This window comes from Leuciscus leuciscus (assembly GCF_965113295.1).
Source record: "Leuciscus leuciscus genome assembly, chromosome: 15".
In the NCBI taxonomy this organism is placed as follows: domain Eukaryota; kingdom Metazoa; phylum Chordata; class Actinopteri; order Cypriniformes; family Leuciscidae; genus Leuciscus; species Leuciscus leuciscus.
The window spans coordinates 23,694,862-23,722,457 of record NC_138739.1 but is presented as its reverse complement, the minus strand read 5'-3'; the positions used below and the strand labels follow the sequence as shown (position 1 = coordinate 23,722,457).

The 27,596-nt window shown below is 37.1% G+C and overlaps 1 protein-coding gene across 1 annotated transcript; it reads left to right on the top strand.

Annotated features, from left to right (window-relative positions):
- Positions 1-674: 674 nt before the first annotated feature.
- On the top strand, positions 675-25,624 carry pth2rb (parathyroid hormone 2 receptor b; the record flags this gene model as incomplete). The annotated part of the gene is made up of 13 exons (XM_082139942.1): positions 675-896; positions 1,555-1,657; positions 8,773-8,883; positions 8,982-9,097; positions 9,375-9,472; positions 10,946-11,129; positions 13,449-13,602; positions 14,954-15,014; positions 15,119-15,185; positions 19,808-19,902; positions 23,585-23,723; positions 24,858-24,899; positions 25,055-25,624. Exons 1-13 carry the CDS (start codon positions 834-836, stop codon positions 25,622-25,624), a joined length of 1,803 nt encoding a protein of 600 aa, XP_081996068.1. The 5' UTR covers positions 675-833.
- Between the last annotated feature and the right edge of the window lie 1,972 nt (positions 25,625-27,596).

Below are 27,596 nucleotides of genomic sequence, written 5' to 3'. Positions count from 1 at the left end.
CTGTGTAGCGTGCAATAATAATTCTAAACGAATTCTAAATAATTCTAAAGGGCTCCAGCGGCTATTGTTGCTATGGTAAATTCCTAGCGAACATTCTGTTTGCAATTGTCTATTTAGCGCAGGCTGACTAACAAAAAGGAATAAATATTTACTTATTGTTATATTTACAGTTGGTGTGCAGTGTGAAAACGAGCCTTACGTAGTAGTACTACGTAATGTCAACGAACACAACTAGCCTACGTTCACTGACGTGTATAGCGTTCAACGTACATTTACGAAAACGTACGTACACATTCGCAGCCCATAGATCATTTTAACATTTCTGAATTTATTTCATTAACAGGCCTATAGTTTTACTTTTTACATTATTTATTTGTAATATTAATATTACTAATATTGCAATAACTTATTTTTTCTAAAAAATATCTATTCATCTGTTCAGTTATTTAGTAGGCTAAGGTTTTTTTGTGGAATTCAAGATAGGCTAAACAAATATGAGGGAAAAAAAACTGCTGCAGGCAGTGATTCAGTAAAAAAAAATATTCATTTGAACATTTAACACTGTCATTTCAACCCCACCAGTGGTTGCGCAGAGGTGCATCCTCTCTTGTTTTTCTGAAGGAGTATTTCTGCTGTGGGTGGTGGTATTCAGTTCACTTCGCTTTCAGCAGATGCTGAGTTCATTCTCCAGTGCAAATATGGAGCTGGGTAAAATCACTGGAATTGCAGGATCGGCGCACATTGAGCTTTGTGCACAGAGAAACCACTGAACACATCATTTGAGGAAACAGTCAATTTATATAAGTATTTGAAACGCTGTGAAGCATTTCATTATGTGGATTATAGTACTGTGGATATTTGTCCAAGTTTTGCTTGGTACTTCAGTCGAAGCACAGGTAAGATGAACAAACAATGTGTTGCTTTTATACACCCTTATCTCACATCACATCACCTTCATGATTTATTTGAATTTAAAGCCTTAAAAAAATTATATAATACAATACAATATCTTAGATCTAAATGTTTTTCTTCTTATCATGTTTATTGTGAAAGTTTGAATCTTTAATTGCTACCTTTCCATCTAATTTAACCCTTAAAATGACTTTTAACTAATCTAACATATTATGTAATTCAGTTAATATCTTTAATTTAAATGAACCAGTTCATTTTAATTTTACAGAATAAATCATTTTAGGTTGTTGCCTGACAAACATTGTGAAGTCATATATGCAAAGTCAGATGATGTGAATGGATTTATCTGGAAATATGACATAATTATATGAAACATTGCAGAAATTTTAGGAGTGAATTGTTGGATTTAGTTTTTTTTTTTTTTTTTTTTTTTGACAGATGAAAACAGATTTATATTGTAACTGCAAGCAAACAAGCATGCAAATGCCTTCTGATGCTTTTCATGACGTTTTGCATTTATGTGTAAAGCTTAAAGGTCTGTTGTTGGCTTTAAAACTCCATGATTGGAGTTCTAATCAAATCCAAGATACTTAAGTCAAACACTTAGACAATCAATTTCTCTTGGTTTTTGTCTCTGGACAGCATTTGGATCCTGATGTAGGCTTAACAGCTCAGGAACAAGTTCTCCTGCTGTATGACATCAAACTGCAGTGCCTTCAGAACATCTCAGAACACAACCCTGCTGGTAAGACTCCGCTTGGAACCTTTTTTCACTCTAAAACCAACATCACTTTGATGTTCGGTGGTAGCTGAGAGGACAGATCATTTGCATAACTGATAGAAATATGCTGATATGAAATAGTTTTATTCTTACACATATATAGATCCGCAATTAGCATTTGGATTCCCATGGTCTGGTGGTAGAACGTTTGTTAAGCGTGTCAGAGGTTCCAGGTTCTATTCTGTCCTTGTATAGTTTGTTTTTCCCTCATTAAAATCAAAGATATTCATTAATGATTGTACTGTATATCAAGAGCAGGGACATGTTTGTGTGCACTTTGTTTTGTGATTTCAATGGAACGATTAGAGAGTCTCTGCAACGGCATAAGATTGGCGCGCTCATCCCTGTGAAGCCAAAAGCGAACTCTCCGCCTTTGATAACATCGACATCGAACACGCAGCATGATTTAAAAAACAACACTCTCCAGAGCCAGATCGCCTCTTATTAAACACAAATACACATCAGCTGGATATCTTTCATTCGCATCAGGTACATCTGTGCGGCGAGATGTTTAAAAAAAGTGGTGGGGACAATATCGACCCTGGCAAAAAAGTGGAAGGGACATTTAACACCCGTCCCTCCAGCAAATTACGCATATGCAAATATGGGAGGATTGAGATAAAAGGGACTCTAAAGCACATTTATGCCATTTGTTCATTAGTTTAAAAGATTTTTACGTGTGAATTCACATCTGACGCCTAATCCATTGAACAGAATGTGAGATCTGAATCTGTTTAGAGGACTTATCTGTCAAAATCTACAGCCAGAGAGATCCAAGATCCGTTTAAACATGAATCTCTCTTGCTCCTGTCCAAATGCCTTTGGTCTCTCTGGTTTGATTCTTTATTTAGACACTGAATTACCTTACAATCAAATAACCGTAAATCTGGCCCCTCATATAAGCATGGATGAGATAGTTTTTGTATTCAATCTGATGCAGATTCAAGGATATCGATCTTGGCTGATTGATTTCCAGTCGCTTTTTCAAGTTGGCCTCGTTCGATTATAACATGTACATGAAACAAATTATGTAAATGAAATAAAGGTCACAGTTTTTCAGCCTAAATGCAAATACACGTAATGTTGTTAAAGAGCTGGACTGGTAACCAAAAGGTTGTGGGTTTGAATCCCAAAATGGATGCACGCCTTAGCAAGAATTAAACAACTGAAACAAATTTCATTTAAAAAAATTGCTACGTTTCACGAATAATACAAACAAATGACAAGATACACATTGAATTAAATTAAATAGTGTCTTCTTGTAAAATCTCATTTTAAAGGGGTCCTATTATGCTCATATACAAGTCTATGATACGTTTATGAAAAACTCATTATCTTTCTTATGATTTACATTGTTGCAGCACCTTTTTTAACCCTCTGTCTGAACGCTGTTTTAGTTGGAAATGTTAAATCCCTTATCATAAGCGGCGAGTATCGAATGATTTCCTGAGGCGCTACTGTAACTAACTAGTTCGAGCCTTAGTCCGATAATAACAGTAAAAAGAACAAGCTGATCAACCCGAACCACCTTCACAAGATTTGGGCAGTGCTTTTCACAGTGGTAATTCTTTATTTTAACTCTCTCTCACATTTCAGATGTGGTATACCTCATTTATAACACCCCATAGCACTGAACTGTTCAGAAAGCAGTCGTTAGAAAAACGGTGAGAACAAAACAAAAAGTTGTGGTTGTACTGCTGAAGAATAGTGTTAACACTATTTTAACCACTGCTTCCTTAGTTCGCACCCCTTTGGAAGGCCGAAAAAGGGTGGTTTAAATTCGGGATGGAATAAACAGCATCTCTTGGACATGTCCACAACACACTACTAATGCAACTCAACCAGGCCTCAACCATTTTTTGTGTGTGGGAATCATTTTAATGAGGATTATTGTGACGTGTTCATTCTGGAAGAAAACAGTGTGATGCATTTTTTACAGTGTAATGCACAGCGGCCTGATGAAAAACACTGCACTAGTGCACATCCATTACAATGCTTCTGAAATCTGAAGGGAGTTTGTGATGTCACTGATTAATGGTTTAGTGCGGCTTATGAGTCACCCTGCTGTTTACGGAAGCTGACGCACATTTGTTTTTTCTTCCAATTTTCCTGTTTTTGTTTCATTTAATTGTGTTGGTCCCACCATCATCCACGTGCTAGCGGACCAGGCATACCAAGATAAGATTGTGAAAGGTTCCTGGTTACCAGTGTAAGTCTGAATTAGGATGCTGAGGCAGGTGCGATTTAAGAATGCAAGAGATTATTTGTGCACATGTGAATCATTACAGAGAATGGCAGAACAAGACAATATTCACCGAACTGAACCAGACTCTCTTGTGAATGTAGACACTTATATTCAGCTGCACAAGATTATACATGATCTGAGCTTGAATCTTGCTATATCCTGCAGTTTATCCATCAAAATCTTCTTATCAGCCAGTAATCTCACACATGCCATGTCATGTCTCACACAGCTGAATATTTTCAAATCCAACAAGCAAAAATGGTGTGCTATTAGATTTAGCTATTAGTGAATCCAATGATGTCAATGTGTTTGTGTAAAAATGTAGGTAAGGCCCTGATATACTTCAAAACAAAGTTTGTTTCGGTAGTTTCTGTACTTTTGGCAAACTCCTTCGAACTACCATTGGTCAATGATGATTACGTAATAGATGGGTGTGGCTCAGAGGCTCCGCCTTCTTGGACGTGGAAATCTTCTCCAGTTTATTTCTTCAGTTCAGTCTGTCGAGGTTGGATGTCCACACAAATAAAAGCAAGAACACACTGAAAATCCACTTTATTGTAATCCACTTTATTACAATATTGTGGATTATTGTGGACACACACGTGATGCAGGATGAATGAACAAGGCTTTAATAAACGCAGAGAGAACGAGAACACTCCACAGCTAACATTACATTAGCGCAAGTCAAAGAAGTGAGGAAGACAGAAGACTTAAATACACAGAGGAAGGTAATCAACAGAACAGGGAACAGGTGAGGACTTTTTAGAAACGATGACAACCGATTAATGACTAGAACTCAGGCAAAACAAACAATGAAAACTATGGCTAAGGGTATGTTTACACAACAACTATGTACTAAAAACGGAAACGCGTACAGACGACAACGTTGCCAAAATGATCCCCGTTCAAGAGGATCTGCGGAAACGACTAAAAACGCTGTATTCTGCTGCCAGGCCAGTAGTTGGCGATGTCACTTTGTAAAGAAACAATACGCGCCTATAGACTGAACACGTAATGCGCATGACATCACCGTTTTCACATGGAGACGATAACGCTATCGTTTTCAAAAACTTGAACTCTGAACGTTTTTTGGACCCCATAACGCTCTCGTGTAAATAAACGGCTAAAACGCATAAAAAGTTTTAGTTGAAAACGGTGTAGTTTAAATAAAAAATGTAAGCTACCTTTATACAACAGTTCAATAAACAATAATTTAATGTTGACTAAATTACACTTTTAGACAGAACTGTCAGCTTCTTTGTCTACTTTTACTTTCTAAAGTTGTTTTAAAAAAATTCTTCGATCTTTAAGAAAACTATTTTTGGTAACACTTTACAATAAGATTTAATTTGTTAACATTAGTATTAACTAATTAGTATGTACTTGTATGCAAGTTAGTAAGTACACATTAACTAACATGAACTAACAATGAGAAAGATATTTTTTACAGTATTTATTAATCTTTGTTATTGTTAGTTAATAAAAAATACAGTCTTAGTTCATGTTACCTAAATTAGTTAACTAATGTTAACTAATGAAACCATAAAACACTTCCATTTTCTCACACTATATGAGCTGTTGAAACCATCCATTCAACAAAATCCAGCATATTCTGCATAGAATGCTGTACAAAAGAGTTTTAGCGATACTGATACTGATGTATCCTTCAAAAAAAGACAGTTGAAGGGTGCAAAAGGAAGGCTGACTTCCAAGGATCCTTCAAAATGAGATGGACTTTGACGATGATGTGGCAGCCTCGATATGCAGCCTTACTAGGACGCAGCCTTCGAAGTGTGAGCACCCATTGGCATAAATATAGAGTCAGACAAGAGATATCAAGCAGTGAAAATATGCAGTGGTGCTGTACTATTACAGCTCCGTCGTCTTGGAACGCCACTCAGCCAATCATGTTCTTGGACCGGAATATTCCTGCCACATAAGCCGTATATATCTTTCCAAATCCTTAACCCAATTATAAAGCCCTCTCCGGATATTATACATGCTTAATCTCTAGTTCCTAACCTACTATAAAACTTGGCTTTTGTTTAAAGATTATGCTTGCAATTATTTTCTATTTATATGGAAATTTGTGCTTCGTTTCAAATGCATGGTAAGCATGAAAGCTAAACAAAAAAAGGTTTCCTTTTGTTTGACAACATTGGCTAATATTGGTTATTAATGGTAATTAGAGTGTAGCCTTTGTCATTTGCATCAAGCTGCAGAGCGCACGCACTGAAACTCCATGGCAACTATCAGCATTCTCAGAATATTCAAAATACTCAAACTCTAATATAATGTGTGGGCTTTGATATACTGTGCATATATACATATACATATATATATATATATATATATATATATATATATATATATATATATATATACACTCACCTAAAGGATTATTAGGAACACCTGTTCAATTTCTCATTAATGCAATTATCTAATCAACCAATCACATGGCAGTTGCTTCAATGCATTTAGGGGTGTGGTCCTGGTCAAGACAATCTCCTGAACTCCAAACTGAATGTCAGAATGGGAAAGAAAGGTGATTTAAGCAATTTTGAGCGTGGCATGGTTGTTGGTGCCAGACGGGCCGGTCTGAGTATTTCACAATCTGCTCAGTTACTGGGATTTTCACGCACAACCATTTCTAGGGTTTACAAAGAATAGTGTGAAAAGGGAAAAACATCCAGTATGCGGCAGTCCTGTGGGCGAAAATGCCTTGTTGATACTAGAGGTCAGAGGAGAATGGGCCGACTGATTAAAGCTGATAGAAGAGCAACTTTGACTGAAATAACCACTCGTTACAATCGAGGTATGCAGCAAAGCATTTGTGAAGCCACAACACGCACAACCTTGAGGCGGATGGGCTACAACAGCAGAAGACCCCACCTGGTACCACTCATCTCCACTACAAATAGGAAAAAGAGGCTACAATTTGCACGAGCTCACCAAAATTGGACAGTTGAAGACTGGAAAAATGTTGCCTGGTCTGATGAGTCTCGATTTCTGTTGAGACATTCAGATGGTAGAGTCAGAATTTGGCGTAAACAGAATGAGAACATGGATCCATCATGCCTTGTTACCACTGTGCAGGCTGGTGGTGGTGGTGTAATGGTGTGGGGGATGTTTTCTTGGCACACTTTAGGCCCCTTAGTGCCAATTGGGCATCGTTTAAATGCCACGGCCTACCTGAGCATTGTTTCTGACCATGTCCATCCCTTTATGACCACCATGTACCCATCCTCTGATGGCTACTTCCAGCAGGATAATGTACCATGACACAAAGCTCGAATCATTTCAAATTGGTTTCTTGAACATGACAATGAGTTCACTGTACTAAAATGGCCCCCACAGTCACCAGATCTCAACCCAATAGAGCATCTTTGGGATGTGGTGGAACGGGAGCTTCGTGCCCTGGATGTGCATCCCACAAATCTCCATCAACTGCAAGATGCTATCCTATCAATATGGGCCAACATTTCTAAAGAATGCTTTCAGCACCTTGTTGAATCAATGCCGACATGGTGCCTGTGACATCTCAACCCAGTCTACAAATAGATGTGTTACTTACAACACAGACAAAGCTGTTAATGCTCTCTCTTTTAGCCTTTATCACCAGACCACCAGGTAGAAATGAACTGTGCTGATTCATTCCCTCTGAATAAAGTTTCTAAATAGCATCAGGCTCTTGTGGCGCCGCGGACACTCTCCTCTCCCTTCGGGGAATTGACCAGTTGGAGTGGTGCTTCCATACTAGGACCTTGCCCTTTTCCCCAAACTGTTCTGCGGAGGTTGGATCAATTGACTGACGGAATACTTGCGCTCAGAATAAAGACTGACAACAGCGTCGAATCAATGAGCCGCGAGGAAAGATAAAGTGTGTGCTGTGGGGCTATTCCTTTCATAAAAAATAATTTCACTTTGCAAGATTATCCTTAAATATGCTATTCTTAAAAGTAATAATTCTTCTTCCTTTTCCTGCAATCAATCTGTTTTCTAACTTGAGCAGCTTGATATATTTTATTAATGATGCATCTTTTGCAGTACAGCTAAGTTACAGTAGTTGTCATATCTGAAAATGTGTGAAGATTGATGTGGTGATACTGTTGTAAAGTCTCACTTTGACCCTGTTTCCATCTGTTACTAAAGACACTATAATTACTTTAGACATTCCTCGATGGACTCTTAACAGTTTTAATTAGGTTTTACAGTAGGCTAGCTTTGAGTGAGCAATGGACCGTAATGAAACACATGCAAAATGAATTTCTTCCCTTCGTAAAACCATGCACAATGTCATCTATGGCTGGGTACTGATGGATTACCAATTTGATGTGGAGGGGATCATTTAGCAGGGAGTCTAAATTCAGCACAAGAATAATTTGTTTGTGAATCAGACTTCACTGGTCGCATTGTTTGTTTTTGCGTTCAGCTCGTGAGCACAGTTCAATGGAACAATGTTTCTTGCCATTATTTATCACTATCAACTTTGTCTCTGATGTTGCCTCTAACATTTCTTCAGATGACAGAGAATTGAAACATACGAGATATTGTTTACAATCACTCTATAGCGCCAAACATGTCAGATTATTAGCCTACTCATGGGATAAGTTGATGAGAAATGTTTAATTTTATTCTCTCTGACTGTAGACAAATCTGAGCAAACATTGTTGGGAAATTTTCTGAGATTCGCATGATATGGGACGCAGAATCTGGGGTTGAGAACAAAGAACTGCAGCTTATGTCGTATCGGAAATAATGGATCTTTACTGTGTTTTTTGGTGAGATTGCATTTCTATAAATTGTGATTATGGTTTCCGCATTGTGTACGCAGATGAGGTCTGTTCTCCTGGATGGGACGGATTGGTTTGCTGGCCTCAAGGTTCCCCAGGAACCATAACCAAAGTCCCGTGTCCCGGCTATGTGTACGACTTCAACCACAAAGGTACATGGCAGCAAAACGTCTTTTGGAAAATTTCATCAGTTTCTTCAACAAGATCTAACAATATCTTGTCAAATTGTTCTGTATCTTCTTTTTCTTAGGATTTGCATACCGTCAGTGCGACATGAATGGGTCATGGGTATCGGTGGAGAACAGAACTTGGGTCAATTATTCAGACTGTCTGCGGTTCTTGGCACCAGGCATTGAAAAGGACAAAGTGAGTCCAATTAAACAGGCTGGAAGAGGTTGTGGTGTCTTATTGACAAGTTTCAAAATCATTCAAGAGTCACTTTTTGATTATAATGCTCCAATGAGATGTAGTTAGGTTTGTGTCTTCAAACGCAAAGTCTTATTGCAAGCCATAAAGCTGCTTGGACAGATGTCATACAAATGCCACTAGTTTTATTAAGTCAACAGTCTTAGGAAATGTTTAAGGGTGTCTAACAAAAATCAAGTTTCGTTCATTGATGGCTCAAGTGTTCTTGTGTTTCCAGAGGGACTTTTTCGAGCGGCTGCACATCATGTACACAGTCGGCTACGCTGTGTCCTTCAGCTCACTGCTAGTCGCCATTTTCATCATTGGATACTTTCGGTAATTGAACGTCAGTCACATTTTCATACCAAGGAGACTTTAGTCCCACTTGGCAAGTTAAAGAAACACTAATAACTCCATGTATTTATTATGAAGTTGCACAGCAAGCAAGTACAAGTATGAGCGGCTGCTGTTGAGGGATTCAAGCGGGACGATACAGACAATCTCAGGTCTTCTTCTTTAAAGACTTTCAGAAATTAAATTAGCTGAAGAGTTCCCAAGTGAGTTTCTGCTATAACTGAACAACTTGTGCTCTGCATTTTCAATTTGAAAGGCTCCAGTGAAGGGTTTTATTGAGCCCACATTTATCAGCTATATAGGCACAAAAAAAAAAAAAAAAAATCATATGATTCAATTATATCATATGAAGTATTATTGTTTACTCAAAGGAAAACTAAAACCATAAAAACATTTTCATTACCTGAAAAAAAAAACACATTAACTGAAATATTAAAAATATGAAAAAAGTTGCCAAGGCAGCATTTCCCATTTTTTTGTTTTAAGTTGAAGTACTGAAACAACTAAAACTATAAACTAAAATTTAATAAACTTAATACAAATTAAATAAAAATAAATAAACTCAAATATTAAAAAAAATCAGTGATACTAAACACTGATATGAAGGTCAACGCAAAACTGTCTTTTGAAATTTTTGCCATGCATCCATCATTTATAAGCTACTTTTCAAATGTCTTTTTATGCTTTTATTGCTATAGACCTTTGACTTTCAATCTTAAAACATTAAAATCCTTCATAAAAATATAACTTATTGATACAATTGATAACATAAAATATTCACTGTTAAATATTTATGGAGTAAATAATTTAAATACATTTCTAAAATAAAAAAAGTGGTTATGATCATATCAATGAAGAGCTTGAGCTGAAATATGAGGCTTGCATTGTGTAAATAACACAAAGAAAAATCAAGGTAAATATCATTTTGATTTTGTATTGGTCGTAATTTCCAATCACACTGTATTTTTGTTAAATTATGTAAAAAGGTGAGTGTATTTAAGATACAAAAAATGATGAAATTTGAAATGAAATGAATTGAAATGAAATTAGCATTAACAAGACAAAGAAGGTGGCCCTTTTATTCCTTAATTTTTTTAAATGTTATTTCTGCAACCATCATTTCCACCACAGAATGAATGAGATGTAGCGGAAATGACAATTACACATGCGAAGCCTCTAAAGGGACATGGTGAAGGAAAAAAATATGAGATGGGAGGAAAAATTATTTGTGAACCCAAAGTTTCTCAGAAAAACGCAAACCTTTCGCGAGCGAATGCAAAGTTTCTCGGGGAACGCAAAACATTAGCGAGAGAACGCAAAAGCATTGACTTAATATTTTTTCTCCCATCTCATTTTTTTCCCCCACAACCATGTCCCTTTAGGGGCTCCGTAAAAGGACAAAAATGACAAGATTTTCAGTGATAAACATACATTTTCTCTCTTTTTATCTCCTAGGCGTCTGCACTGCACCAGAAACTACATTCACATGCATTTATTTGTGTCTTTCATGCTGCGTGCGGTCAGCATTTTTGTAAAAGATAGAGTGGTATACGCTAATGGTGTACTACAGGAGTACGACACCATGCTAATGGACAACATCAGCACCGTCTCCATTTCCCATCTTGACAAGACTCAGTATGTGAGTGCAATAATAAGGTTGATGAACCAGACCAAGTTTAATTATATTCTTGTTGAGATGAGTTGAACTAGTTTTGGCAACAATGACTTTAATTAACTTGTGCTATTTGGCCATTCATTCATGCATGCACTGTAATAAATTACTCTATTGAAACTGCATTAGAGACTAATTCTGCCTGCCTTTAAGTGTTTCTGGAATTTTCCATATGAGGTTAGAAGTCGTAATTACGAAGTGATTTTAAATTGATTTAAATTGAATGAGCACATTCCTTTCTCCCATTCAATTCAACATAAATGTAGGAGGGTTTCAAGAATAATGCATCAAAATAAAGAACAAATTATGTGTATTAAGTGTAGAATTAATGCTGCATCTGTGCATTTTACTATTCCTGTGCAGCCACAGGGAAAGATGGGAAATGTAGTTCAAAGGCAAATGTAAATGTAGTCCAACAAGCCTGTTGTTTAAATTTAGCCTGGTTAAAACCAGATCATTCTCAGTAGTAACTGAGTTATGGTCTGGCAAAGCTTCATTAATAACTAATTTCCAAAGGGGCGTCACCAATGGACGTTGCTCAAATGCCTCTGGGCGCAATTGGATAGACCTAAAACCAATCAGAGCGATCGTCATCGTGTAAAACCATATGCTGCGTCCCAATTCGCCTAAGTTACACTACGCCATAAAAGTATACTTTGGGACATACTACTTCGTCATCTTTATCGGACGGATCTGTCACATGCATCCGGTCACTTAAACTGTCCTGTCAATCGAAATATTTCCCCAAAGTTTCGTGCTTCATACTGTACATCGTTAATTATTTTGTCTGTAAAATTTCACAGAAATGTGTCTAATCTGACCGCATCTTAACACCGTCTCCTAACCATAGACAGTATATAAACTGGACACAGCGACCCCATTGGATTCAACGGAGAAAGTGAAGTCAATTAGAAGCACTCACTTCCTGATGGTCGAGCGTACTGCGCAGACTCAAACTGAGCTTGACGACGTAGATGTGACGTGAGCAACCCGTCTGTCTTCTAGTAGCTGTGCCAAGAGAAATCTGAATCATTCCCTTCCGAAACTTGCAGAGACGGAGAGCGTGAGTAGGAGGTGTCCATGAGCTAGGAGCAGGAGAAACTTTTGCTCGGTATTCTGAACAATTATTTTGTCATTTTGCCTCCACGTCCCCCCGATTGCCCGCGAGCTTCTCCTCCTGTCCATACGGTAATTTCTCTACCGTGCGACAGAGAGTCGCGTGGTTAGTTATGACGCAATCATTAGCCTATTTTTACAAAAACTGCTTCTACGGGGCCATAACGTAAGCTATAAGGTAATGGAGCCTTTTATACATTTTCGTGTTTCTTTAGAAATAAATAATGGACAAATGGAGTATTTAAACGCCTCAGATGTAAAGTTATTCGCTGTCAAAGTAACGCCAAAATGAATGGGAGTCAATGGAATGCTAACAGCAGGTGATGGTCTGCTAATCAATGTCGGCGCCCGGAGGAGCTTCAAAATAATATGAAACCCTGCCCCCCTGGTCCTAACCAGATGCGATGCGATATCGACAAATAATTTGTCTGTCCATACTAAACGCGAAATCAATCAAAACCCCCAGCCAATCAGAACAGAGTGTGGGTGGAGTCTCGTGGCAAGTGCACAGCACCAGAGAGTAATCTTGACGGCACTCGCAAGAAAATGGATGAGTAGCTACATAATTAAATTCCCAAATAAGACACCATTTAAATATTATTACATAGGCTACTGAGTTACTAAAACAATCCTTGACAAATAATACACTTGTTTGTTCACAGTTTTAACGTTTTTGTTTCCATTTGTTTAATTTCAAGATCTGAAGTGAATTATATCCATTGTTGCTTTTACAGCTACAAAGCTGGAGCACTATTGATATTCAGTCACATTTCACGCTTTTAACATTAAATAAAGCACATAAACAGTACCTGAGATTATTATTGCCACACTTTGTGTTTGTTGTTCCAGCGCGACGTCGAAGAAAAAATATAAACCGTTTCTAAAATAGAATTTTCAAGAATTGAAAAACGGCATGGTCACGACTCTTCTAATTATGTTCCCAGTATTTTTCCGGCATGACCAATAGTTGTTTTGTTTTTTTAACACACCCACACCTCTGAAAATCCAGAGTTTCCCACTGTTTAATATGGCATGATTGTGCTGGCATTCATGCACACTCGTTAATACGATCAGTCTGACTTAAAGGCAGCATAACAATGAGCTTTTGTGCTGTGAACGGTTGATTACAGGTTTCTGATTGGCTGAAGCCAACGTTGTTTGTATTTTCAGTTTGGCTGCAAGATCACAGTCCTATTCTTCATCTATTTCCTGGCAACCAACTACTACTGGATCCTAGTGGAGGGCCTGTACCTTCACAGCCTCATTTTCATGGCGTTCTTCTCCGACTCCAAATATCTCTGGGGTTTCACCCTCATAGGCTGGGGTAAGTGTGCATGTTCAGACCAATCAGAGGTTGATTTTGTTTTTAAACATTGTTTACTTTGCCCTGCCCAGACATAACCTTACTAATTTCACATCTTATTATGATAATTCTCATCTGATGCTTCTGTATCTGCTTCCAAGAATCTCAGTCGAATCGTTTGAGGCACAAACACTTATTTAAAGCCTTATTTATTTATACTTTATGTTTGATGCATAATACTCGCCAGGCAAGCCGAGCAGACATCTTTGAAGTGCAAATACTTCTGGGAAGGTTCAGGCGTTCTTAGATACTTTGTTGAAAGCCGAATGACAGAGAAGCCCAAACATGTTTGTTCCTCTTTAAAACAGATTAACAATGACACAGAGCGAAGGATCAACAACTTTAAAGTCAACAATAATGTGCATTACTTAAGCAACGCAGTGATGTTCTGAACATATTAATGTGTCATCATAATCAATAATGCATAATTAATGTGCCTGGCATCGATGTGTTTGCCGTAGAGTAAGCACCTAATGAGGGCAACATTTTCACATTCAAGCACTCCGAAACATCAGATCTAAAAGACGTCGCTGAAACTTGTTTGCTGAGGTTTAATTTAGGCTTTTTCATAATTAATAAATACATCTGTGTATATATATATATATATATATATATATATATATATATATATATATATATATATATAAATGTAATTATATATATTTAAGATTTAATAATTTTAAGAAAAAAATTATATACTATTTATTTTAAATATATAATATTAAAATATGTATTTTATTATTTTATATATATTATTTAAAAAATACAATTGACATTGAATATTTTATATTAGTAAATTTTTAGATACAATTATTAAATGTTCTTTAAAGCATGAAAAAGCACGATATTAATTTTTGTCAGAATATGGCTGGAAAAAAAACATTGAACATTATAGAAATCATGTTACATAAATATATAGATTTTATATTAATATTTTAATGGCTGCTGATGGAGGAATGCAGATGGTGTAATTAAAACATCTAACCAGTCAAACCTTGCCCTTTTAGGCTCAGCCAATAGTGTGAGTTTGGGGGTGGGACTGAGTGTTTGTTTCGACCAATGGCAGGTAAGGGGAGTATTTGAGTTTGTGTCAGCACAGAAATGACAGACTTCTCATTTTGATTTATCATCCAGAGGGTCAAGAAGACTTTCAGGAGGCTTTTGAATTGTAGGATCCGAACTGTTCAAATTATAACAAATTGAAAATTGTTTTGTTCCGGTGAGTCTGTGACAAGTGTCGGGCATGCTTCTGTGCTTGTGTGCTGCATTAAAGTTGATAAATCTTGTCCTTTTCTAATCTGTGCGACTTCAGGTGTTCCGGCTATCTTCGTATCAACCTGGGCTGTCGTCAGGGCAACGCTGGCGGATGTAAGGTGAGTTTTCAGAACATTAAGCAGCCTTCTCTGTAATATAAATAAGTCACACACAAGCTGTTTTATATATAACATTTCAAATAATATTACTTTTTCTCTCTAAGGTGTTGGGAGTTGAGCGCTGGCAATATTAAATGGATATACCAAGTTCCTATACTGACAGCAATAGGGGTGAGTTGGTACTAATTCGTTTATCAGAGTTTCTCGTTAGTTAATAGTTGTTACTAATGTTCATATTGCAATACAAATTTTTTGTGTGTGTAGTTATTACTACACACACTTTAGAATACGGAACAGTATTCTAAAGTGTTACCCAATGTTGTCGTTTTCAAATAAAAACAACAAATTTATTGATAATAAAAATGTAATATTAGTGCTTTCAATCAATAACAAAATGACTAATTAATCACACATTATTCTGTCAATTTTTTTAATATATATTTTATATTGTAATACTTTCACAGTGAATCTACAAAATAATAACAACATAAAAACAGTATATTTTAAATATTTGTTTGATGGCATCATTTTACTAAGCACTATGAATCACTGAGACTCGTACATCTAATGGTGTCTCTGTTAAATTGATTTTTTTCTCTCAATTTTAGCCATTAATTATGGCCATCCAGCATTACAGTATGATTGAAAGCTATCAATTTGAACATTTAATAGGCTTTTAATTTAAGGGAACTTTAACGATCTCCACATAAACCCATTGTAATAAATGTCACATTTAGCTGCACCTTTAATATATATCAGAGCTCAATGTGAAACTTTTTTTCTGCTGGCCTGGTCCAGATTTGTACTTGCCCTGCTAAAATGCACAAAAAAACAGTTATTGTTTTCATTGTTTTTGACTCATGTAACCTTGTAAACAGTGCTTTAAGGGTTTCAGGTAAGTCCAACAGGTAAATACACAGAAACTGAATAATCAAACACTGCATAACAATTAAATCATACAATTATTAATTATTAATCCTTATTAAAGCTACAAAGGCTATTCAGTCACGAGCAGTGAGTCATTTTCTTTTTGTCTTTAAAAAAATAATAATATATTTTAAATATTTGTTTAATGGCATAATTTTACTGAGCACTATGAATCACTGATACCAGTACTGCTTGTACTTCTGCATTATTGTATATCCGTATTGTATATTTATATTTTTAACTAAACAGTTATTGTAAAGGCAGGTTTATCACTGAAAATTGTATTGTACTAAGTATACTCTTTAACAGTATTTCTGTCAGTATCAAATATGATTGACAATTAACATACAGTTTGGATTGGCGGTATGGTTCTGTTCTGGGTGAGAACCGCGATAACCACCCTTAGGGTAAACAGAACAGAACCAACATGAATGTATTGCAGATATCATTAATTCAAGATTTTAAAGTACAACATAATTAGAGAATTTATTTTGATTCAAGGGGAATCAGAATGCCAAATCCTGACTGACGAGAGGAGGAGCTGGGGATGGAGGAGGGTAATAGCTCCTGAGAAACGCGATAGCTTCTTATAATACTGAAGGAGCTTATAAATGGATACAGTGATAGGCGTCGTATTCCTATAGGTATACGTGTATCAGCTGAGAGTCAGCTGATGCGAGCTTGACTAACGTGACCTGCCAGAACTAACGCTACGCTTGATTATGATAAAAAGGGAACACTATGGCAAGAGCTTTCTTACCTGTACGCGATGCCATTTTGCTTCGGCGGGTTGCGCAGAATGGCCTTTTCTTTCATGTCATTGTCATCCAGTTTGAAATGCTGACTACAAACATTTCCAGATTTTCCATCGCGCTTTCTCTCCGTATTTATGATTCTTTGCACTGGATCCTTAACTGGAAACCGAAAGTAACTAAACATTTACTGCTAAACATTTACTCTTTGAATTCTTTGAAGTATTTTCTACTAAAGCAAGTGGTATTTAACTCTTGTCAAGCGTATCCATAGCAGACTGGTGGGAGTGGCCTGGATGTCAACATGCCCAGTGCATTATGGGTGTTGAAGTTTTCCTATCTATTTTGGCAAAAGGGAAGACGACAGCTTTTTTTCTCTGTTTCTCTATAGTCTGGTAGCACCGAAAAAAAAAGTTTTCTACTGTATAGACAGCCAAGTTTTAACGAAAGACCATTTTGCAAGCGGTGAAGTACCCCTTTAAGGAATGTTCCATTTTGTGGATTCGTGAGATGTAAAAAAAAATGCTCAAAATGTTGGAAACATCTAAATATATATATTTTTTATCATTAAAATTAGTTATCATATTATTACAGTGAAATGAGCAGATGTAAACAAATTCAAAAGATTTTAATTGATGGATTCAGTTAAGAAGATCAAGACTACTGTAATGGGACAGGCCAAAATAAAAATTTTCGGGGTTGTGGGATAGAGACATTTGAGGAGTTTAAAACTAACTCCTCATTTAAGTGTATATTGGATAAGAGTCTATGGCAGGAAGCGTCTGTGCACGAAGGTACCTCACGAAACTGATATCGGACAGACTTCTAAAGCAGCGTAACGGTTTCAGCAAAATAGAGCGAGCTTTGGTGAAAACTACTATAAGGCCGTGTGTCCACCAAAGCGTTTTTTCACGCAGCTGGCGTATTTGTTCAATTGTTTTCAATGGGAGCGCCGCATTTTTAAAACGCCATGAGCGTAACAAGGCACTGAGCGTCTTTTTCACGCTGAAGCGCTGAGCGCTCTGCGTTTTTTACTGGTCGCCGAGAGTTGAAGAATGTTCAACTTTGGGTAAAACGCAGCGCTCATCACTGTCACTTTTTACCCAACCGTCCAATCACAGTGGAGGAGGGGCGGGACTAATACCACACCGACCTACCGCCACATTCTGCTTGTACAACGTCAACAGATGACATAAACAAGCATAATCACCGGGGAAAAAAATCATTTAAAACAAGAGCCGGAGAAAATACATTACATTGTATCGACATTTTAATATAGAATCAACACAGAAACAAAATATGTGTGAAATGAGATACTAGTAACACTTTTGTGGATATTCCGTATCATAACAAGCAAAGTGTCTCAACTGAAAAAAACGCAACGCTGGCAAAACGCTCTCAAGCGCCCACAGCTAGGCGTTTTCAGCAGAGCGCCATGAGCGCTTCGGTGGACACACGGCCTAAGTGAATATAATGACTACAATAGTAATTTCTCGCTAGAAATGACATAAGTGGAAAACTTTGATCAAAAATGTACATTTACACACAAAATGACGACCAGCCGCAACTTTCAGACGCCATCTTTATTTTTCTAGCTCAACTGTCACAGAATGGAACGCACAGGATCGTGGGATATCAAAGGCAGCGAAGGATACATCTATGCTGCCTTCAAAAATCGATCAGATGAAGGAATCAGGAGACAGGAAGTGAAACTAACATTGCATTGATGCGTTCCGACCTCGAAATGCGTCCTCCGAATGCAGCGTTTATCAGTTTTCGGACGCAGCCTGTAACATCTAACAGTCCTCACGGGACACCAAATTGCATCATATTTGTGAAAGTGGCATCTAAGCAGTTTTTAAGTGCGACACCATCAGACACAGCTGTCTTCCCATTAACCCCGGATTCAACCCTGTGCCCTGAACACGATCCGCTCTAAAAGAGATTGTCAAATCCTGTAATCCAGCGTGTCAAAGGGGTCGATTTGGATTGCGGCATGCTGTCGTTTGTTGACGTGATTGACCAGTTAGAGGTTCCATGCATATATTTATCTGTTGGATGGGCAGACGGAGACATTATGCTGTTAATTATTGGCTTTGCTGAGCATAAGCGCTTCCAGCAGTAATGGAGCTCCGATTTCAAGAACGTCTGGACCATCGCACAGCAGGAGAGCTGTAATTATGTGACAGAATGCAAATGTATTTTGGTCCTTGCTGCCTGTCAGCAAAACATATAAATTAGGATTTAACTCACATGGATGAATTTGCGCACAAAGCGCTCGTTACTAACAATTTCTATGGTGTATTGATTACGACGTCCAAACAGAGCAGCGCGGAATATGCAAAACTGTTGAAACCTGTTGAAACTTTCACGGCTCAGATACCACAGAAGCTCATCACACATTGACGGAATAATTCCAATGCGGAAAAATAGAAGCAGAATGAAATTAGTGTTTTTAGTGTGTATAACTAGTTAATTAAAATTGTCCGACAGGAGAATTCTGTCATCCCCCCCCCAACCCCAATCTGAAGCATCATGAAATTTCCGCCACATCTCAATTAATGTATTGTGTTTAATAGCAATTTGGAGTGGAAATTACTTTTCAACACCTTTGGAATAAAATGGCTTAATTATCCTGCAGATGGTAATTTTATAGCTGAAACACACACAATTAAATAATATTTTCAGGATAATTTAACAAAATTGCAGCTTGATTGGAAATGGCAGGCGATAACAGGCTTTTCACAACTGATATTTACCTCGATTTTTCTTAACATCACATTATCCCAGTCTGTCAGTTTCTTTAAATTGTCCAGCCGGAGAATTAATTAAAACATATAATAGGAAATAAATATATGTGTTTGTGTGTTGTGTATATATATAAATGTTTTAGAAAAATATAATATATGCGTATATCCAATAATATTTAATATTTTAAACAATTTTATTTTAAAATATAATATATAGTACATGTTTATTTACATGAACATAATATTCATCATCATTTTTATTATTATTTTATATGTGCATGCAAAGTGTTTGAACCTTTAGTCAAATGAATTATGAAACGATACAATTATGAATCAATCGTTGTTTCCTTTTTCTTTCTTACAGCTGAATTTCATTCTGTTTGTAAATATTGTTCGAGTTCTGGCCACTAAGATCCGAGAAACAAACGCAGGACGCTACGACACGCGTAAACAGTGCAGGTAAGTGCATGAAATTATTGTTATGCTGGTATATAACCTCATATGTAGGGCTGTACTGGAGGATATTGGATTTGGGATTGTTTTGTTCACCTGTGACAAATTAAAAGCAACTCAAAATGTATAAAAGTACAGGTGCTATTTTATAATCTATAAAATATGTTTATACCAGCCCATGCTGCGGTTCAGTTCTGTTTTGCTGTGTTCTTGTGCTTGTTGTCTGTGAGGTGGAGTGTTTGGACATCATTGGTGAGATATCCAGAAGAGGACTGTAATTTTCCAGAGGGTGTTTGAAAGGCTTTCTCTTGAGAGAGAGAGAGAGAGAGAGAGAAAGAGAGAGAGAGAGAGAGAGAGAGAGAGAGAGAGAGAGAGAGAGAGAGAGAGAGAGAGAGAGAGAGAGAGAGAGACGAGAGAGAGAGAGCTCGGGTAGTGCTGCTTTCATTAATAGCGTGTTTCCCTCTGGGTAAAAGTCACAGTATCCCTGACTAATAGTCTGCGAGTGGAACTGACTGTAAGATCAGTCTGTATAGAGATAGTCTCTTATCATAGCTCACGTTTATCAAGCAAACCCATCTAGTCTGTGATGATAAAGTACTCGCTTGGCTTTGAAGCACAGTTTCACTGTCTGTGGCTCTTAAATGATCCTCAACACTGAAGTGGTGCATACACACAAAAAAACTCTACAACACGATGGGTGTTATGGCTGGTTGCTAGGGTGTTCCGAATGGTTGCTAGGGTGTTCTGGGTGGTTGCTGGTGTGTTCTTACACTTTACAAAATCAACTTGGATGTTTAAGTCATTTCAACTTAAATTACAACAAACTGACTTTAAAAAATGAGTTGAATATTGTAAAACTATTGAGTTAAAGCAATGTAAAACATATGCTGTCATAACTTATTGATCATATAATTGTTTACAGTGTGGCTGTTTCAAGGGTGTTTCAAGGAATAATTTCCATGTGCTTGCTGTGGCATGGCAATTGGTTGCGACTAGGATGTTTTAGGTGGTTTTTTGGGGCGTTCTAGGTTGTTTTGAATGGTTGCTCTGGGTGGTAGAAATATGTGGATTTTGGGGGATGGCTAAGTGGTTGCTTGGTCGAAAAATGTAAGCTTGATTGCTTGATTCTCAACAAACCTTGCAATTGGGGTATCATGTTTTTAAGAACCACAAGATGTGGATTTAATAATTGTGAATCAAGTAAAATCCAGTAATATTGCTTAATAATGGTGACGTGCTGATGTCCATTTGATTGAACATTAGATATTTAAGACCAGTTAATTTAGTAAATAAACATTAAAGTAAATTACTGGAATTAATCCCAAATCATGTGTGAACAGAATTAGAGCCCCTTTCTGGAGAGTGTTTTAATCCTACAGGGGTTTGATAACCTCAGGTGAAATTAATATACAGGCAATGAAAGCCATTAATGACGTTACGGATGAACTGGCACATTCATGCTTTGCTATTAATGAGAGTCGGACTTATGCTCTGAACTTGAAGTAATTAAGCAATTTACATTGGATTTGAGTTCAGTGCAAGTCTCCTCAGCATCCGAAATGCCGCTGACTTAAAACTCGACTCAACTTTTCTCATTTTCTGGCCTGTAATGCGATAATAAGCCTCAAGAGAAACTTTGACTCTCACGCTGTCTGTGTCTCGCTCTCATTTTAACTTCAATCTCTCAGCTCTCAGTGTTGAGACGTAGGCTCTTTTTCATCGCTTTACTTGGTGTGAAAAACAAGACGATGATGTTTTAGGAAGTACCTTGGGTGTACCATGGTATACTATTTGGTATTATATACGCTCTCTTCCACCGGCAATAACCACGACAGAGGTGCCCTTGTGTGTGTGTGTGTGTGTGTGTGTGTGTGTGTGTGTGTGTGTGTGTGTGTGTGTGTGTGTGTGTGTGTGTGTGTGTGTGTGTGTGTGTGTGTGTGTGTTCACTACTGCGCTAACTTGGATGGGTTAAATGCAGAGGACAAATTCAGAGTATAGATTACTATACTTGGCCTTCCCGTCACATCACTTTATTTCAAAGTACCATAGTATGACCATCTAACTAACACCATCACTGTATCATGATTGTAAAGGTGTTAAAGGGATAGTTATGGAAGCTTGTTTCCGCCACAGAATAAAACATCTTAAAAGATGTTCTTAAAAGATAAGATCAGAATTGCGTGATATAAAGTCAGAATTGCGTGATATAAAGTCGCAATTGCGTGATATAAAGTCGCAATTGCGTGTTATAATATGCGTGCTATACTTTTTTTTCTGGCAATTGCGCGTTTATATCTCGCAATTCTGACTTTGTAACAATCAATTGCGACTTTATATCTCGCAATTCCGACATCGTTTCTCAGAATTGCTAGATATAAACTCAATTGTGAGTTGTAAAGTCCAATTCTAAGGAAAAAAAGACTGACTTTTAGACTGAATTTATAACACGCAATTGCAAGATAGTCAGAATTGCATGATATAAACGTGCAGTTCTGAGAAAAAAGTCAGAATTGCGAGTTTATTTCTAGCAATTGTGACTTTATATCAGAATTGCGAGATGTAAACTCTCAATTGTGAAAAAAGAGTCGGAATTGTGAGATAAAAAGTCGCAATTACCTTTTTTATTTTTTATTCTGTGGCGGAAACAAGCTTCCATAGATAGTTCACCCACCCAAAAATGAAAATTAAATAAAAAAATTACTCACCCAGGTGTTTTTGTAATGTCGTCGGCCCTTCTTTCTTTTATGGACAACAAAAGGAGAATTTTAAAAAAAAGTCCCGCTCGCGCTCGTCCATATAATGGCAGTGAATAGTGACCAGCATCAAGCTTTTTAAAAAAAGATGCAAAAGTATCAAAGAATAATCCCATGCGACACATGTCCTATATTTCTGGGGATATACGAAATTAAATTGAATGTATTATTTACCCAAAATCCTGACCCTGGCCATTGTGTCTTCTGTGCACGGCTGCACGTTCAAGAGACTCTTAGCTCCGCAGTTCACTCCGACTCGCCCATAAAAAGCACACAAGTTGTGAGAAATCAAGATTAACAAAAACACGACTTGAAATTCCAACAAAGTAGCCGTGTACTCTCTTCACTGAGTCAAATATCTCCGGACCGGAACTCCGTTTTTCTGATGACAGTCAAAATGAAAGGTGAACTCCATAACTTCTTGTTACGACGAACACAATGGATATATTTACCTCAGAGAAGAAGGTAGATGGATTGTATTTCCTGTCACGTCTGTGCATCTCACAACTTGTGTGCTTTTTCTGGGCGAGACTAAGTGAACTGCTGAGCTAATAGAGTCTCATGAACACACACATCACGCAGAGACCAACTGCCAAGGTCCGGATTTTCATTAAATAATACATTAAATGTCATATCGATATCGTAAATCCCCAGAACACTTGGAATATACAGCATGACACATAAGATCATTCTGTGATACTTTCGCGTCTTTTTAAAAAGCTTTATGCTGGTTGCAATTCACTGCCATTATATGGACGAGCGCGAGTGGGACATTTTTAAAAAACTCCTTTTGTGTTACATAAAAGAAAGAAAGGCATACGGCATTACAACAACACCAGGGTGAGTCAATTATGACTCAATTTTCATTTTAGGTTGAACTATCCCTTTAAAGGTTGAAGATAGTAATGGAAAAATGTCTGTCTGTCTGTGTCCAGGAAGCTTGCCAAGTCCACATTGATTCTGGTTCTGGTTTTCGGCGTCCACTACATCGTGTTTGTGGGAATGCCGCACACATTCACAGGTCATGGTTGGGAGCTGCGCATGTACTGTGAACTCTTCTTCAACTCTTTCCAGGTGAGTTACTGACTAATATTTCCTCTCCCAATAAATACTCACTAATGTGGCGTTAGATAACGTTAAGTATAATTATGTGTCAGTTTCCATTTCGGTTTAATTGGCTCTGTTGATGTGATAAATAACCGCTTATATTTTTCAAAAGCATTTTGTTGCTTATCTGTGGACAGTGTGAACTGCAAAACTAATTACGCCACATGGAATAAATTAAAGATAATATACGGAATAATTGAATAGATAAAATAAATTAAACTAAAATTAAAAGTTGTTGCAGAAGCTCTGTACTGTTCTGTCTTTCCTGAGAAATAAAAGTTTAAATGAATGCAATTAAAATAAAATACATTTAAATAAATTTAATTAAAAGTTTGCACAGAGAAAGCTTTCCTTCTTTACTTTTCTGTCTTTTCTGTGAAGTAAAATAGATTAAATTAAAACTTGGTGCTGGATTTCATCAGAAGCTTTTCTTCTTGGCTTTTCTGTCTTACCTGCATGTGAAAAAAAGATTAAAATAGATTAAATTACTTTCAAAATTCAATTCAAACTTGGTGCTGGGATGCATCAGAAGCTTTTTTTCTTAGTTTGTCTGTCTAAAAATAAATGTAGTTAAAATAAAATAAATTAAAAGTTCGTACTGAGATGCATCGGAAGCTTTCCTTCTTTTTTGTCTGTCTTTACTTTAAAATAAAAATGTAAATAAATTTAAATAAAATAGAATTAATTAAAAGTTGGAGCTGAAGTTCATCGGAACCTTTTCTTCTTTGCTTTTCTGTCTTTACTGTGAAATAAATATTAAAATAAATAAAATATTTTAATTTAATAAAATAAATGTTAAAATAGAAGATGCTTTTTTCCCCCTTGCTTCTCTGTCTTTCCTGTGAAATAAAAGGCAAAAAACTGAACATTTATACTTATTCTTATTTAAGAATAGGTTTAAATATTTAGATTTGGGCATTTATTTATGAATAAATGAATAATATATATATAATACATATATTTATTGATAAATTAAATAGCGAAACCAGATATACAGTACAAGTTTTTTTAAAAAGTAAGAAAGAACAAAATTAATAATGAACAAGTTTGGCAAGAAACTTTCTCTGACTTATGAAATTGGTGTTTATTGCTCTCTTTCAGGGATTTTTTGTGTCCATTATCTACTGCTTCTGCAATGGAGAGGTAAGTGTGGGTGGAACAACATTTATATTTTAAATACTGACACTTTAGCAAAGTTCGTATTCAAAGTGATCCTGTCAACCTTTCAGTTGAAGACAAAGATTTTAACGTCAGTCCACAACATTGTTTTTTGCTCATGATCCTCGGTTCTATCCTAGGTCCAGACTGAAATCCGGAAGACTTGGCTCCGTTGGACGCTTGCGTTTGACTGGAAGGTTCCTGTAGTTTTAGCGAACTACCGCTATGGGTCGGTCCTGAACAGCAGCGGCGCCAGCGTCCAGTTCCAGCTGACCTCTGTGACCCGCATTTCTGCCCTCCACACCAGCAGGGTGTACCGTTGCGCCGGTCGAACCAGTGTCAGCTCACACACACACGCCTCACATATACACACCACCTTGCCCGGGTACGTCTTCAGCAACTCGGACATCGAGAGCCTCCCGCCTTCGATTCCGGAGGAAATCGACGAGGAGGCCAAACACATCGATGACATCACGCTCAAAGAAAGCGATAAAAGCGTTAACGGCATCACCGTACGACGGGAAGCCCTCAGCATCTGCTTCGAAGAGAGCGGACAAAGCACAACCCACGTGGATTCTGATGACATCATAAAGAGGGACGATGACGACACCCCTAAGGAAATCACTAAATGTGCTGATGACATCAGGCTGAAGGATTCTTTATCTGTGAGGTACAAAAGTTTGGATCAAGAGGAAGAGGAAGTACTTTAAAAAAGCAGACTTAATTTAACGTGAATTGCCGTTTGCAACCCATTTACTGTGGTCAGCGTAAAAGGAAAGTCGCCTCAGAAAAAGAGCTTGGGGGGGGGGGAGGTACGACATGGATTGATTCATAGTAAGACCCAGAATGTGTATTAAGAAAGTAAAAAGGGTCCATTTTGATTTAATGCTTACTTGCCATTTGCAACCCATTTTACTTTCGTCATGTGACGTATTTACAATTAAAACAGGATATTCAACAACAAAAAAACGTAATATTTTCCTTCAGGAATTGATTGGATTTCGTTAGAATGTCATGCATTGATTCATAGTAAGACCCAGAATGTGTATTAAGAAAGTAAATGGGGTCCATTTTGATTTAATGCTTACTTCAAAAATCACAATGAATTGCCATTTGCAACCCATTTCACTTTCGTAATGTGACGTATTTACAATTGAAACAGGATATTAAAAAAATAAACCTGGATTTTATCTTTCAGGAATTGATTGGATTGTCAAAACTGGTCATATATACCAAAAATGAAGCCAGACCTGAATGCTCGTTTGCTAAGAACATGTATTCAGAAGTAAATGGGGTCCATTTTGATATCATCTTTACTTAAAAAAATGATCGCAAGCCGGTCAAACAGAGGCTATACGTGTTGTATAATGCATGAAAATACTGGGTTTGGTTTGGTTTGGATCAACTGGTTTCACTCATTTCTAGGCCTTGCGTTCAAAGCCCAGTTTGCGAGAAAGACTAATTTCTTTGCTGGAAATTAGCATCATCGCACTGCCGTACAAGATTGTTTACATCGTTAAGTTTGGTAAATTAAATGTGTGTAAATATTTCCTTCACAAAGTGTCACTGTGTTTTTTTGCGATCAAATGATGTTCAGTCAAACAAAGCTAAATGAATTTCTGCGCAAGTAGTTTGTAAAATCATTCTTACATGTTCTTAGTTAATGCAAGAATGCTTTTGCAAATCATTTCCACAAATTCCTTCCGCTTGTTTTATGTTTGAAAAATTGTTCGCAAAACCAGTTGTGCATAAGTTGGTTTTACCAATAAATGTAGACAAATATGTGTTCTGCTCGTGTTTTATGAATGCGACCCAATGTTCAGAGTTCTGCTTTGCGATGTAAGAATTTGATTATGCTTTTAGCAAGACAATCAGTTGGTCGCTGCTTGGCATGAATGTTTTATTGTACAAATTTTGTATCAAGCTATTTTTTTACTGCGGTTTGCCAGTAAATGTTTTTCTTAAATTGTTTTAAATGTATTGAGGTTTCACGCAAAGGTGTAATAAACGCAATTAATCATACATTGTATTTCAGAATATGAACTAACAACATTGCATGTGCATGCGATGTGCATGCCAACAAGAACACTTACATTTACATTGTAAAAATAAAATGTAAAAAAAAAAAAAGATTTCAAGAACACATTGTAATATAGTTTAAAAAAATATCAAAAAGATTTGATACAACTGAACTAAAAATCACAAATTTATATATTGCCAAAAGTATTGGGACACCCCTCCAAATCATTGAATTCAGGTGTTCCAATCACTTCCATGGCCACAGTTGTGTAAAACCAAGCACACATGCCTAGGCATGCAGACGCTTCTACAAACATTTGTGAAAGAATGGTTCGCTCTTAGGAGCTCAGTGAAGTCAAGCGTGGGACTGTGATAGGTTGCCACCTGTGCAAGAAGTCCATTCGTGAATATTCCTCACTATAAATATTCCACGGTCAACTGTTAGTGGTATTATAACAAAGCGGAAGCAATTGGGAACAACAGCAACTCAGCCACGGAGTGGTAGGCCACCATTGGGGGTCAGCGCATGCTGAGGCGCACAGTGCGCAGAACTCGCCAACTTTCTGCAGAGTCAATAGCTACAGATCTCCAAACTTCACGTGGCCTTCAGATTAGCTGAAGAACCGTGCGTAGAGCTTCATGGAATGGGTTTCCATGGCCGAG